The sequence below is a fragment of the Anopheles moucheti genome, chromosome 2 (genome assembly GCF_943734755.1).
Source record: "Anopheles moucheti chromosome 2, idAnoMoucSN_F20_07, whole genome shotgun sequence".
In the NCBI taxonomy this organism is placed as follows: domain Eukaryota; kingdom Metazoa; phylum Arthropoda; class Insecta; order Diptera; family Culicidae; genus Anopheles; species Anopheles moucheti.
In genome coordinates this window covers 24,866,158-24,882,215 of record NC_069140.1, presented here as the reverse complement: position 1 = coordinate 24,882,215, position 16,058 = coordinate 24,866,158, and the positions used below count along the sequence as shown (strand labels likewise).

At 42.1% G+C, this 16,058-nt stretch overlaps 1 protein-coding gene across 1 annotated transcript in view; it reads left to right on the top strand.

The window, feature by feature from the left end:
• LOC128301286 (uncharacterized) overlaps positions 1-16,058 on the top strand; it is a 160,884-nt gene that overhangs the window by 137,414 nt on the left and 7,412 nt on the right. The window contains exon 8 of the mRNA XM_053037688.1: positions 8,086-8,214. Within this exon, the coding sequence (XP_052893648.1) occupies positions 8,086-8,214 (129 nt within the window). The remainder of the gene's footprint in view (positions 1-8,085; positions 8,215-16,058) is intronic.

The window sequence follows — 16,058 nt, the reverse complement described above, 5'->3', positions numbered from 1 at the left end:
TTTCCTTTTTTGTCCATAATAAAAAAAATTCTTTCTTCACGCTTCGCACATGAACACAACAATGTTGCTTTGCAACAAATCAATATCGGCCATAGGTAATAAATTATTTACATTCCATGCCCCTTGCCGGAAGGATGGTGCGTTAGAGACTTTCCCAACATTTATATCTGTTCCAGTCTTGCCGGTTAAACTGTGCCAACCCATTCTTTGATTCGCAAACGCACCTTAGCGCTTTGCTGAGAGGATATGAGTTTTGCTTCTTTCGTTGCCTGGTTATGATCATTTTGCGCATCCTGATTGATGTTAGGAACATAACATAAAATAAAAAGAAAACACCTTGGCTTTTTAAGTCACGAGCCCTGCTGCTTTAATAACCTACCTGTCCCAACAAATGCGTTCTTTGTTCCTAACGTGCCATTCTGTGTGCCCTTTTGTTGACCTTTCTTTACTAGCGCCAAAAAAATGTGAAGGATTGTTTTCCTTTCCTGTTCTTAAGGGGGTAATATACTCTGGCGGCATAATAAGGTGTGATTTTAGGGGTATTTTGAATGATAATCATAAATGTATAATAAAAATAAGGATTATTTAACAAAAACAACATGTTTTTTTTAATTTTGAATAAGCTATCTGTCCTTGTACATAGCATTTTTGGATTACATTGTAACTATTTGTATATCATAAAATGACAACTAGATAACGTTAAGATATTCAAATAAGATACATAAATTTCACGCAAGCAGCTAATCATTTTAGGATTTTAAGTCTACAATATTTTAAAACTTCTCTCTATCTCTCTTCAAGGCATAACGACCTTTTAGTTCATGCCTGCCATTTCTGGCCTACTAGATTTAATTTGACAACGTAGCCGGATAGTCAGTTCTTGCTACGGGAATTTTGACGCGGATCGTCCAAACGATAACGCGATGTTTCATGATTTGATTCCCCACGATTACTTCGGAAAGGAATGACTTACGAACTTTGGCTCAGTTGTACGATAAAGTAGGCACAGGAAAAACAAAAATTAAATATTACAACACCCTAAATGGTGAAACTTACCAAGTGTACTACCCCCTTAAACTTTCCATTGCCGTGCGCGTGTGTTGGCTGCGGTGTGACTTTTATGCCATCATGCGGGTTTCCTCCTTGCAGCATTTGTCACATCTTGCCAGAGTTGCATCTTCTGCCCACTAAAGGGAGATCATAAACAACGTTGGAAACCATTCCGGCACGTTCAATGGGCCAACAGCAGGATTTTCTCCCCCCCCTCTTTTTACGCCTACTTTTCTTCTGGGCTTGTTTTGCAAACTCGGTTAAAGAACACGTACCGTACCGAGCGTGTACGGATGCGTGCACGTAGCGATGGCGTACTGCCGCGACCCAGTCCACCACAGGGGATGATACAAACAAAAACAATTAACAACGAAGTGTGGCACAAATGTTTGACAACTGCGTCTCCGTCCCTCGTACCAGCGTCCAGGGGCTCAGCCATACCTTGCGTGTAATTGTACGTAGTATTTGTTTGAAGCGTCCGTACACCGTCCCGCCCACGGCGAAAGGATAAAGAAGGTACGAGTCTTGAATGAATGCTTGCATGACAAGTGCCACTGAAACGATAGGCGACGGAGTGTGATACCCTTGTGTGGCAGCCAGAGCAAATGTGTGCATATCGCCCGTACCGCCACCTTCGTGCGGGGCAAGTAAATTGAAAAGTAAAAGATAAACTGGGAGCCCTGAGTGTGGGGCTGTGTTTGGAGGGGCAGATAAACGGAAAAATCTTAACCCAAATCTTGGGCGACCCTCGTGTGACACTTGTGTGTTGCTGGTGGTGTTTTTTGTTCGCAGCAAGATTCTTGAACACACAGAGCACAAGGGTTCAAGGATGTGGTAATTTGAGTTTTGCTACGGGCATTGGACGGACAGGTGAGAATGTTTGTGTCAAAAATAAAAACTTTCCATCAGTTCGGGCACAGTCACAGTTTAGTGTAGGTGCAAATTAAGAGAAACTTTACAATAAAGCCATGATTCTGTTTTATTTTCTGGATAGCAACAACTGCCTAAAAGAATCGCCTACTGAGGATGCTACTTTTAGCACAAAACCGTTAACAAATACAGAATAATTAAAGCCCTGTGTAATAATGTTTATTACACACCGTCTGGTGTCGTTTTATGAGTGATCGCGCTGCGCACCGGATCGAATTTAATGCTTTTAGTTTTAATTACTGTTCTCAGCTTTTGAAAAGGTAAACTTTGCGTCAAACTTTTACGCTTCAGCAACATTCAGCGGTGAGGATGTTCCCTACCCGGCTGCCCGGGAGTTTATGTTTCTTTTCCCGTGCTTCATTAATTATGCATCATTCCTTCTTCCCGCCCGAACCTACTGCCGAAACCGATCACTGGAATCCGTGGGTGTAACGAATGCATCCGGAACCGGGGTAGCAAAATTGAAGAATAAAACATTATAACACCCGTGGATCATCATAATTTGGCAACTTTTGTTGGTTTGCTTCGGTACTCGTTCCGGTGGTGGCGGTGGTGGCCGTACGACGAGATGATGCATAATATATAAACTAAATTAGAGGTTTTTTTTTGCTATAATTGTTTTAAGATATTCAAGGATCATTGGATACTACATGTACAATTGTTACTGTGTCATAACCAAATTGATCGTATACGGGGTTTTCGAGTAAAAATGTTTAAATTAGATTCTTTTTAGATTCGGGCTTCAAGTTTAACTAGCCCGAGTAAGGATAAATCTGGAATCCTTTCCTATTTGTTGATACTTTTGCAAATTGAAAGCAATTATTTTCAAAGTTTTCACAATTTGGGACTACCACAGCACCTCCGTCCGTATGGACGACGCGAAAAAGACTTTACCGGTTGGGTCGTCCTGGGTGTCATTCTCATGACATGACCGGCCCACCGGATCATGGCAAGTCTATTCCGCTGTACGACAGTGAGTTCGTCGTACAGCTCATAGAGTCGATTTCAGGTTCCAAAAATTCCACAAAAGGAGAAAGATATCAAAATTAGCACAATAGATCCTAATTTAATTTTTAAATTAGTCACAAACTGATCCAAGTTTGATGTTTGTACTACAAAATCCGCTGTAAATAAAATTTATAACCGTTCATATCAATAGGTCTTCATATTAAAATCGAGCATAGAGCCAAATTGATCCAAGATTATATTTCTCAGTGATATGACTACTGCCTGAACCTCGAACTTGCAAGTGAATTATTAATTTCCAACCAACATGATTTACGACCACTTTTTTACTGCATTTGATTACACAACGCAACAACACCACAACAACATTCTCGTTGAACCACAAAGAAGCCGCCCGGAAAGTATCGTTCCTCATTCCTACGCCACTCCGCATGTATTTGTACGCTTACCATTTAAGTACAAACTCTGTGCGAAATTCGATTACAAATGATGGTCCGAGTCCGTCAGTTCACGCCTCAAAGCTCCATTTAGTGTATAATTGAATTATACGCATCCTGCCGACAGCGCCCAGTGGTAGGGAAGTAGGGCAGCAGCCCAAGCTGAATGGCCACCCACCGGTGACCGCCGGTGAAAGTTACGCGAATTGAACCGTTGCAGGCGCTTATTTATTTTCCAAACCATCCACCCAGCATAAGAAACCCCGCAACTACACCCGCAGTGCTGATTCACTTTTGCCCGGGCTCGGCTGTGTGTTTTTGTGTTTGGTCGCGTTGAATTTAAGGGAAAGAAAATGGCCCCAAGATCGACTGGATGAATGGCTAGAAGTCCAGCCGGCCCCGGACTCGTGGTATGATACCAAGCCGTCCGACGGGAGTACGAGAAACACGGCGTTTTGTATGAACCATTGCCGGATATTTGTACCATTTATGCGCAATTTTTGGTTTCGTTTTAGTAAAAGCGAGCGACGGGAAATTGGTGCTAGTGGTGGTGTACGATTGTGGGGTCTAATTAAAAATAAACGAACGTTGCAGAAATCAAACAAATTAAGAAAAATAGCCCCACAGTCGCCGGTGGATTCGCTTCGTTCGTGCTCCGTACGGACAGCGGAAGTGCGTGTACTATTTATTTATGGGAATATTTGCACCGTACCCACTGGTATTGGGTACCAGGTACGGTTCATCATTTATAATGAGAAAATCTCGACCTAAGCAACGAAGGAACTTAATTTAATGAATATGTTCGCAAAGACTTATATTAGTATTACATGGTCGGTCCAGTGGCTCGTGTAGTCTTGCATATTTTTTGTACATTAGATGTTCATTTAGTACATGTTGGAATAGGAAATTTATCCTTCAATCCTTATATTTCCTGTGACAATCGTAAGTTTTACGCTATGAGCATTAAATTTGTGACAATTTCATTACTAATAAATTAGTAAAACCTAAATCTTCAAATAGAGTAGTTATAAGACATTTGTACTGTCAATTGTCCGATATTGAGCTATTTCTATTGTTCTTTTACTTGACTCCCTATCTACCCGTCATATGAGAGCTGAAATCGTGAAGAAATTCATTCATAAATGAGTTATATAACTCACGTGCTTCATGAGTGAGATGTTACACTCACTTCTAAATTTACACTGAACGTTTGTATCTTTTTTCTTCAATGTTTTTATCTTTGCAGAACAGCGTTAGAAACTAGTTCTCTAACTTTGCCTTTTAATCTCAGAATTAAAAGTTTCTCATTGTTTTCCCTAATGATAACATAGTTCTTTGTGCTGGAATGCCCCAAATCATTAAATACACAGCACTTGAAGTTGATTCCACTGCCAGTTGAGCGCTGCTCCTAAACCATAGACAGCAACAGTGCAACACAAAACCTTGTCTAGCCACAGAGACAGTAGTCTAAGCTAAAACAAAACTAAAAATTCAACAAGAAATCATTAAAAAGGATTCAAAAGGATTCTCAATTCTTGCATCATCTTCGAAACAATACAAGACGAAAACGAAAGAAAAAAAAATCCCCCCTGGAAATGAAATGAGATTGTCCGGTCCGGTTGCTAATCAGTTCCATTTCGTTTTCCTTCTTCTCACGGATGGTGCAAGCGATAACACTGGGTGGACTATCCTCGCTTTTATTTCGCCCTGACTTTTGTTTCTAATTTATCCACCATCGTTTCGGCGTACCAATTCGGCAGAAGGTCCGACCGAAATGTGCCGACCGAAAGTCATCGCCACCAACCGGGAGACAATGTGAAGGTGGCTAATGAGCGAAACCCTGGATGAGCCACCGACGTGGAAGAAAAAAGGTTGGGATGGAAACACACGGCCCGGCCTGCTTTAATTAGATGCACGGGATGCCGCAATCGTAAAGGCGTTGGAAAACCGAAACGACAGTCCTCTGCACATTCGGGACTACCGATCTTCTACAGCGAATCGTCTTGTTATATTCGTGTTTGATTAACGCCTGGCAGAGCTGCCCAAAAAGGAGTAAAAAAAGGGATTATAATTACGAACACACCTGGTTGCGGTGGCACATTTTTAAAGTTCTGGTTTTTATGGAGTTGTTTCTTTCTCTTTCGTTTTTTTTCCTGTCTCTCTTTTTACCTACTTAGAGTGATTTTCCTTTCGTCGGCGAAAGCATAACGGTAGCAAACACGGTAAACGAAAAGGTGTTTTGCTTCGCTCGAGGAAACGGATTATCGCCGACGATTGTGGTGAAACGATTAGACAGCCTTGTATTTACTGATAAGGTCGTTAAAGAGGTTGCTTTTTTTGTTCTGTAGATCAGGTTTTAGCGCGATGAGTTAAATATATTTGTTATCCCTTCGTTGACGGAAACCTATTGAGTTTCCTTTGAATATTTAAACTTATAAACGGAATTCTTTCGACAGACATGTATAGCTGTTATTGGAAAGTTGGTAAACGGTGCTCACTTATTTTAGAATTCACTGAATCATTTACAATGCATTTCAACAAACTTAACCAACAAATCACATTACTAGAATTTAAAAAACACACATTTCCCATAATTAAATCTTCTCACAATGAACGGTTGTACACACATTCAATGTTCTAAATTTTATCCATTCCTGGCGCTATCGATCAAATCCCTTGTGGGGCATTGATTAAATTCCAACACCAACCAACCAACCATCAGCAGGGATTCCAGGGAAAGTCCTTCGCCCAACGCTCGGCAAACCGATCAAGAGTGGTTTCGCTAATTCAAAGGAATGCTATAGCTGTCAAAACAGTGAACCACAACGAACTTCAACCCTCCCTGGATTCTTCCAGACTCGATTTGTATCGAACTGCACTTAATCAATCTACCACTATAGCTTTCTCTTTCTCTCACACCCACACACTACCCCAATTCCTTCCTAAACAAACTAAGCGCCATGTTGTTTTTATTGGGTTTGGCTTACTTCTCCGTGGTTGTAGGTCGTGTTTCATGATGATGATGAGATGAGGATTCTAGGCGCTTCCTGCTCGTCGCAAGTCTTTCACAAACACATCCGACGGTGACGGTGTGCCCCCGGGGGGCAGACAACCGAAAGACGATGATGACTGATAGTTTTTCTATTCAATTACGTCCAAATGAAGCTGTCTCGTTAGCCACACGATAGCCACCGAGACCGGGACGGAAGGAGGAAACTGTTTGTGTGTATTTCGGGGAGGGAATGGTTTTGTTGCGGTCGCTCGAGAAACTTTTGGGGCCAAGATCGAGACGCCGAAATCAGGCGGTCCAGACGGTGGGATTTTTTGGCAAGATAAGATACATCAATCCAGCAGAAACGATTGAGTTACAAATTAAGCGTGTGGAAGATGGTAGAATATCTATCATTCTCGAGGCGGGAAAGTGTTTTCCCTACAACCGAAAAATGGAATTTGCTCGCTGCAAGTAGCGAATTGATGGATGGTAATGATGATGATGATGGTGAGTGTGTAATTTGACTAGCACGCTTCATCGAACCGGTCGGTCGGTCATCGAAACGGGCGCTATTTCAAACGTCGATGACATTGATTGCGTTAATTTCTGTCCAATTTGATGAGACTGTCAGTGATTGGGAAAGGAAGCGCTACGCATAAACAGTGATCGATTTAAAAGATCTTAAAGAAATGATTTCTTTTAATAAGCTAAACGGCTTACGAAATATAAAACGCGAGCGTAATTCTTAGTTTCTTAAATTAACTTAACTTAAAAAAAATCAATACTCGTCAATGTAATGACAGATAAAATGATACCTCCCCTATACGAACGATACGTCACGAAAGGTCGCGGGAAAAGTGTCAAATCTTACGGAAGCTTTTCCGAAAGCATCACGCCATAATCACGTCAGCATTGGGTGGAACTCCCAGGAAAGAGCTTTTATTTTCAAGAAAGTCATTGTTATATTCTTCTCAAGTTGAAATGACATTACGATTCTCTTTGGCAAAATACAGGGTTAAGAAGTACACGTATGAGAGAAAGGTCCATTTTTAGGTCTCATTTCAAATAGAATTAGATTGTGCTGGAGTAAGTGGAAATAAAATAGAAATCTATAAAAATGAAAGCTTTTCGAATATATAATGTGAGAATGTTTTACAAGCAAACGATGCCATCTTGTGAATCAAAGATGGAAAGGAATGGTAAAAGAATGTTGTAATGATTCTTATTTTATAATTTCAACCTAAAATTCATCTAATTCATAAAACATTTATCCAGAGCTTTTTTGGGATCAGCTGCTGAACTTCAGTATTTCAAGATGAACTAGAACATTTACAGCTTTTGTGATATGAAATCGATTATATGTAAAACTTACTCAACCATATTCTCAACAGTTTCATAATGAACGAGATATAGAAGCTAAGTATAAGTCCACATTTATTTTTACTTGCTCCACTCCAACTTGCTCAATCCAGCTCATTAGCACACTCACAAAGCTCTTTCTCAGTTGCGTCACGATGGTGGGTTCGTTTCATGCCAATAATGTGCATCGTTCGGCATGGTTCGTTCTCCGTTGATGGAATCTTACACCTTTCAGCAACAGAAAATGCTCATTTTAAGCACTTGCCCTGCCCTATCATACAATGCAATAGGAACCAATGCTTCGAAGGAACTCATAACATTTCCGTCGTTTTTTTTTCCTTCTTCTTCCAGCACTACCGTGGTTCGCTCAAGTCGCTCAACACCGGCATCGTCACGCTGCTCAACTACGGCAAACACGTCCCACCGGCCGTATCCCACGTAACGCTGGCACACGAAATCGGACACAACTTTGGCTCACCGGTAAGTAGCGGATCGTCCACCCCACACCATCCGCCAAAATGGACCACCCAAAAGGGGTGGTAGGGCGATTGTGACACGAAAAGCCAAAAAGCGCTGATTCCCTCAAAGCCGCCGGTGCCGGTGCTTTTCAGCAGCACACGATCATTAAAACATCAAAGAGCGGACGAAGCGGGCCAAAAAGCTTGACGCACACAATACAGGCAGCCCGAGCGGAAACCGGTCCGGAAAGGTGACCGGGTTCCGTTTTCTTAAAGGATTAAGTTCAAGTAACGAATTCCGGGCAATAGTGGGTACCGATATAACGATCCCTTGTTCCGAAGGGTCTGTTCGTTATTTCAGCGAAGCATCAGTTACCTGCTGATGAGTTCTGGTTCTTTTTTTGCCTGTTTTCCATCTGCTTTCCTCTAAAACTCCATAATGACTGATCACTGATGCCTGACAAGGCGAACGTAGCATAAGGACCTTATCGTGTTGCTCGTGGCAAAGGCAAATACTAAGCCAATGCCAACTAATTCCCCAAAGACGTATCCAGACTGATGCAGCTTGGGCATCAAATCACCAACAATTCTTTTCAGCTTTCCTTGGGGGAGGGGGGTTCGTTTTTCCAGGCCCAGGTGGTCACGTTTTTCCACTTTTCCCTAGCGCCCACACACAATTGGCCTCACATTCATATTGCTAATTGAACGGAGCATTTTAATTCGATCCCATTCAATTAAACATCCCCTTGTAGGCGATCCGGTACGGATTCTTCTGCTGCTGCTGGAAATTAATTCCATTTTTTTTTCTGCCGACCTTTTTTCATCACTCCGACAGGGAGGTAATTCTGGTGCGTTCACTCTAGCCGGTGCCAAGACGACGCCTGAGAGTATGGGGCGGTAAAGCGCAACGGATTTTGATTGCATTTCTTTAATTCGCTTCTCCGCTTGCCGCGTTCGTTCGCCGCGCTTCGAGTAAAGCTTCGACAACCGTGACCGGTGGCGGGTTATCTATCCTTTTCTCATTTCCACACCGCGTTGTCGCCAGCTTTGATATCCTTACCATAGTGTTTATCTGTGCGTTTTTGTTTGTTTTTTTATTTTTTGTGTGCCTATATTCTGGTCTGCTTCTGGCTATATTTTATTCAATTTGATTCTCCGGCAGACGATCAGCTTCGCGACCTGCGATCCACAGCGGGTAGGAAGCTAAGATGCTGACAAAATCAATAAATAAAATAGAAATAAAATCCAAAACACGGGCCGGTAACGGGGGCACATTGTGACAGCGACGACCAATAGCGGACATCCTTGGTAGCACCTCGATCCGGGCGACCAGCCTGCGAGCAGCCTGCGACCGGAGAATCAATTGTGTTGCTGTGTTCGTTTCTTTTGGTACACTGAAACTTTGTTCCCATTTTCTGTTCGTTCGTCACCGAAAATCGACGATGGCAACTCGCTCAACCGGACAGGGGCCGGATAGGAAAAAAAAACGCACACAAATATACGTTTGCTCCTTTTCTTGTCACGATTGTGAATATATCGTTCCGTTGTTGTGCTTATTCGTGGGCGATGGTAGTTTTTTGCCCGCTTTATTGCAACATTTTTGTGTGAATTTCTCAATAATTGATGGATCAAATTGGTGTCTTGAGATGCTCGTTCGTAAAGCTTTCTTATGACATTGAATAAAGCTCAAAGAAAATGGTGTCCAACATTCTTAAAGATAAACAGCTTGAATGTTTGCGCTCGCTGTCGCCTTTCTTGTGTGTCTGTACACAACACTTCTTTCATTTCCCACGGTGACAAATCCGGGATGCAGCTTAAAGGAAGCAAGAAATCCAGTGGACACCAGCACCGATTGCTGCACATGGTCAAATCCTTCGATAAAAGATAATACTTCACACCGGATTCGGCACGGCCCGTGCCCTGTGGATCTTTGTCATCGTTGGTCGCAAATTGATTTCGTCTGCCATCCCAACCTCCCAGCCATCGGGACGGTAATCGAACATCATCGTGTCCGATATCTCATCGTCCGAACCAACCGGGCCTTTGCTCGTACCGTGAACCAATTTTGTGGACCAAACCCACAACCCCCTCCCTCAAATTGCATTTATCGGGGAGATTTCCTTCTTTTCTGTTTGATCAACGTGGTCCAAGCCGACGATTGGGAGGAACCCCCAATGATAAGTTTGTTCGTTGTGCGTTGATTGCGATGATGAAACGTTTGGTTTTGGCGCTTCCGTGTTTTTTGGGGTTCCGGGAAACGGTTCACCTCACAAAACCACCCCGTCCGCCCCGGACACCCCGTGTCGAAGACGTTCGAGCGTGGAGTAAATTTATTGACACGGAAATAATGGGCCTAATCCAAGTGTAATCAAGATTTGGTTCGGTAAAACTTTTACCCAAAAACTTTCGGAAAACGCAATTCCGCCTTTCCGGCTTTTCCTTCGGTTCCATGCCAATTCGGTCTTTGGTTGATCTGTTGGAAACATTTTCACTCCTTTCAATGTGAACATCCACTAGAAGCGAGAGGGTCCATTGTATATTTCCTCCTCTTCTTCTTTTTGCTTATCAGCATTAATTTTACAACACAAAATAGGGAAAGCACGTGTGTGTGTGTTTGTGTTTTTTTGTACTTTATTGAGATGGAAATGATTGAAAGGAGGCAAAACTTTCCACTCTTTTCAGAGTGTTCTTAATTCCATTCAAACTCTCCATTCAAGTTTTATTCATCCGTGTTTTACCGGGTGTATTCATGCGGAACCTTTATTCCATCAGCAGGACAGGACAGATGTTCTTCGGTTTTGTAAAGTACTTAAAAAAAACCCGTGGCATGGCATAAACTATTCCCTCGAAATGCGGAATTCATAAAACACACTGACTGCGTTGCAGAGTGGTTCGTTGATAATTCCTTTCACTACACGTGCTGCCTTTGAGGGATGCCACCCGGTTCGGCGTGCCATTTCCATTTTGGTTTGGTTGGGGTTTTACTCTTGTTAATGGTGAGCAGAAAAATGCAGCTGCATTTAACCAGGCAAAAAAGGGGACTGGGAGGGACTTTTTTAATATTCACGTACACGGCACGGACCTGCAGCGCGTGGAACGTTTTGTGGTGAGCGCAGAATATGGGGACTCAAAATATAGAGTGCAAAACCCGGTGATATATTTGAATTTGAAGTGAATATGACGGAAACGGTTGGCCCACCACCGGCACAATGGGACAGCGCAGAACAAATTAATGGACATTTCATGAATATTTTTTGAGTGAAATAACTTTGATGTTGTTGTAAAACAGTAAATCAAAAATCTTTATATTAGGAGCTTCCAGATGGAGCCACTGTACCACACATAAGTGGCGGCCTGTACAAACTCATTTTCTTCTTCTATTGGGCCCAGTTTGAATGTATAATGTCTTCTTGCGAACCGTTTTTTTTACGATCGTGCACGTTACGAGCTGAGTTCTGTTGCATTCATACATCAGATGAAGTTTGGTTACGTTTATTGTTCAATTATAATGCATGACAATCGCTGGGTGACTTCCAATCGTTGTATGACTCCGTCCGGCTTAAAGAGTCCCAAACAGGGCTGCAATATTCCGGGACTGAGCGTACAATAGAGCACAGTACTGATTTTATGCAGGTAGGGTCCCGAACTACGTCATATCTCCGTACTATCAGATATAATAGTAGACAAGTGAGATTTTTGTCGAGTAACACACCCAAGTCACGGAGTTCTCGATATTATTTGACAAGTCTGATGTATATTCAGAACACAGTATTATAGGAGAGAATTAAAATTAAAACAGGCACACTTAAAACCGGCTCCACAACAAAAAACGGTCGGTAATTTGCTTTCCAAAAATGTCATTAAATTGAAGAACTTGAAACTCATTGATTCTTAGCAGCAAATTTAAAGATATTCTTCCCCCGAAAATGTCCACCCTCAATCCCAGCGTGCACCGGTGTTTGGGCAAGAGGACCGGCACGCGTGTCCTCTGTTGTTTGCTGTCCCTTACCGGGTACGCTGATGGCCATGCAATGAATGAAATTGCACCACCAACGTTAGCGGTAGCAAACGGAACGGAAATGGAATTCAAGAAATGAAAATCCACCACGATGGTGAAGCAAAGCGTGAAGAAGAATGTTGTGGTGGTGTGAAAATGAAATGTACATCGTAAGTGGTGGTACTTCATGCATTTTCCAAATCACACACACACCCACATACATTCAGCCTTTTTATTTTCTCCATTTAGTTAGAGTAGAATAAAATTGCTTTCGGCTTTTCGGTCGCAGGACATGTAGAAAATAAAAGAAACATTACCCTGGCAAAACCGCACGTAGAAAATGATGGCGGATGCGAAGTTTTCCATGGCAAAGGAACACTGTTTCGGTTGCCATGGAGAGTCTGCCAAACCCCGAAGGAAACAAAGAACGGAACGTAACTGCATACCCGTGCAGTATGTGGCACGCTGTGACCTTCTCGTTCGCTTTGTAAGGGTCGAGTTCCAGCGGTGCCCCACGCGGTACGTACGTGTGCAGCGACCGTAAGGCCAGCAGTGGGTGGAAATCCGCCACGAACGGATGCGAACCGGGCGTAGTGAAAGGAAACATAAAAATGACGAAAAATCGTAGCTGACACTTGAAACAAACGAGGACTTGTTCTGTCACGACCTAGATGTGACATGCGTTTTAGTATTGCCTCTGTGTGCTGTTTTCCCTCCCCCCCCCCCCCCCCCCCCCCCACACATCAACCACCCTTTCTTTCCGTCTTTGTTTGTTCCGATTGTCCGGAAATGGAATAGAAAGTAAAGAAAGGACCAGAAGCCGCACCTGTCGGAATGTGTGTCTGTGTCAAAGCGTTCACGCCACCATATTGCCACGTTGCCACTGTGTACGTTTTGTGCGAAGAAATTAGGATCCGTTCGGTGCGGGAATGGTTTCGAGCTGATCTGGGTGGCATGCCGAATGGGTCACAAAAAAAACCTATTGTGAGGACATCTGTCAGAACACGTTTGTGACGGTGACACCACCTTGCATCGTTTCATCGGTGACCCACTTCCTCGGAGCGACCTCGATTTTTTTTTGCCCTCCCTCTCCCGTAAGAACAAACAGTCGCACAGTCCGTTATTTAATGAGCGACTTTTCGTTGTCGCCGGTGGTTCCATTTCGTGTCAACAATTTTTTTTTCCATTTGCTCAAACGTTGACGATGAGGATGGTTCCCGTTTTCTGCTTTGAACTGTCCGTGCTCTAATGCTTGCATACTTGCAATCTTTTTTGTCGTAGAATAAGTGTCAAGTTGCAAGAGTATAAATATTAATTAAGCATCCTAGCGCATACGTGGCGCAGGTGGTGGTAAATGTTATTGTATGCGTATTGTATTGTAGCTCAAAATCATTGCTGACCATAGTGTATCATAGCATATTTAGTGTATCTCATGATTTCGTCAAGTTTTGTACTGTCTTGGGGAAACCAAGATAAAGACGTTGCTAATCTTGAATTAAATTTGCACAAATCAAAGCTTTTTGTTAACTGGTTTTTTAATTTGAATTAAAAATTTATATCAATTATTTAAGCTAAATATTTATATATTTAACTAAATATATATTATATCTTGAATATTTCTTAATTTCCAATTTATTTATCCAATCCAACAGATTCATAGAAAGAGTTTAAAACGCTGCAAAACTAGCATCAAACAATATTATAATGGGGTAATTCCAAAGACCTTTGGACCTAATTCCAAAGAGAAAACACAACATTAAAAAACATTATTCATGGAGGCGCCTAGTACCTGGTAGTACGCAGAGCGTTGATCAAGACAGAAGCTTTCAGTAAACTCGCAATCGTAAACATTCGTTCTTTTTAATTATTTTTTACGTAAACTGATAGTTTAAATATTACGTATAAAGTCAAAGCGCACACAAATCAGGATGGAGGAAAAATCCCCCGTAGCAAGGATTGAGTATGACTGACTGAGCTTGAAAAGAATGAAGTATGATATTCTTATAGCATTTTTCTATGAAATTGAATGTACGCTAATGTTGTTTAACTAGTTAAATCAAACGGTTATAATTATTAAAAATGTGCTAAAAATACTGCATGTTTTCCATCAATCTTGATATTAGCAATATTTTCCTCAACTACCAGACAGCTTAATAATTTGAATCTTTCTAGTTTATTGGATCAAATTTCAATGTTGGGTCGATTGGTAAAAACAAAAAAAAACTTGATACATAAATTTGGTGATTTTTAAAGTAAGTCTTAAAAATAATTCTAATTTAATGTCCCGGAACGCATTTTTGACTTCCAGTAATATTATTTAATTTTATTAAATTGGATAAGATTCAATTACCTTAAAATTTCCTATTTTGTTGGAAAATAATGCATTTTTTAGAACCATAATTCGGTAATATTCGATATCCATCAAGTAATTAAATACTAAGCTATTTTGCTCTCTAGAAAAACACACAGTGTACTAACACATTCTATAATATCTCGCATCATAGGACAAAGTTGTGTACCTATAATGCTACTAAATTGGATAAATAAACAGCAAATAGACAGTAACCGTAAACAATAGACAATAATAAATACAATCCTAGAGCGTCCCTGCCGTACCGTGCCACACAAACACACAATGCCAACGGGTTCTTTTCATACTGCAATTTCACATGATGAATAAGCGGTGGTAATTGTAATACGATACACCTTATTCCCAGCGTAAAGAGTAACTTCCGACATTGTCCCCACGTAATCAGCCTCCCGCACGGTTCACGATCGCGATGAAGTGAGGCAAATTGCTACCGACGTAGAAAATGGTCTCTACTTGGCTTGACGGCGTTGGCCCGCCTCTTTCGCGGGAAAGAAAGCAGGCAATCGTTGTTGCCTCTTATTATTGTGTGCGAGTCGGTGCCATTAGAAAGACTTGAGAAGCTCGCAAAAACGGAACGAGCGCACTCGAAACGACGAACAATGGTGTGCCCATGGTACTGGCACACAACACAAGAGGGATGAAAAAAAAACACACCCCCTAATGAAATCCGATTTTCATATACAACCTCTTAGGAGTAGATGTAACAGGAGGGATACAAAGCGAAACAGCATTCAGGGAAGACATATTGCATGCTGGCTTCTCCCATTTTGTGTCAGTGCTCAATCTGGGAACAGTGGGAAATAATTGATAGAATAATAATTCCCAAGATTTAAAATCTCGTCCCACTCGACCGCTCTTCTCGAACCGTCTCAACCCGGGGAAGCGTGTTTAATCCAGTGAAGATGGGGGGAAAGAAAGTAAAGGATACCTTCAAAATATTGCACAATAAATAACAGGTACTGGGGGTTGGATTTACGAGTGGAATGGAACCCGAACCGAAGAGGAAGGAAGCATCCTCCCACCCTCACCAAGTGGGGTGATTATTCTTTGCCATTCTGTTCTTTTTGTTCCATTCACACGGTGGCCGCTGGTATCGCTTCCAAGCGTATTACTGCGTCCATCTTCTATTTTGCGATCCGTCTTGTGGGATTTTCCCCAGTTCGAGTTAAGAGGGCTAGCTTCCCTGGGTGGACGTGATTCAATCCTCGTAAAGAAAGTGAACTTCGCAACGCGCATTGCACAGTGCCGCCGGTGCCAGTGGCGCGGCACAAATAAATACGGGAGAGGAAAATTTATTAGTCACAATTAATCGTTTCGCAGCGGATGGCAACGGCGCCGGATGGGGGTCCGAGGCCAAGCAAGCAAACCGGGTCTCGGACGGTCATTAGTGAAAGCTGAAAAGTTTACTGGAAAAGATAAACATGAACGAAGCAGGGAAACCTGGGTCCGAGGGAGGGCGAGTGCTGGCGAAAGAGAGAAGCTGACAGCATTGCCAAAC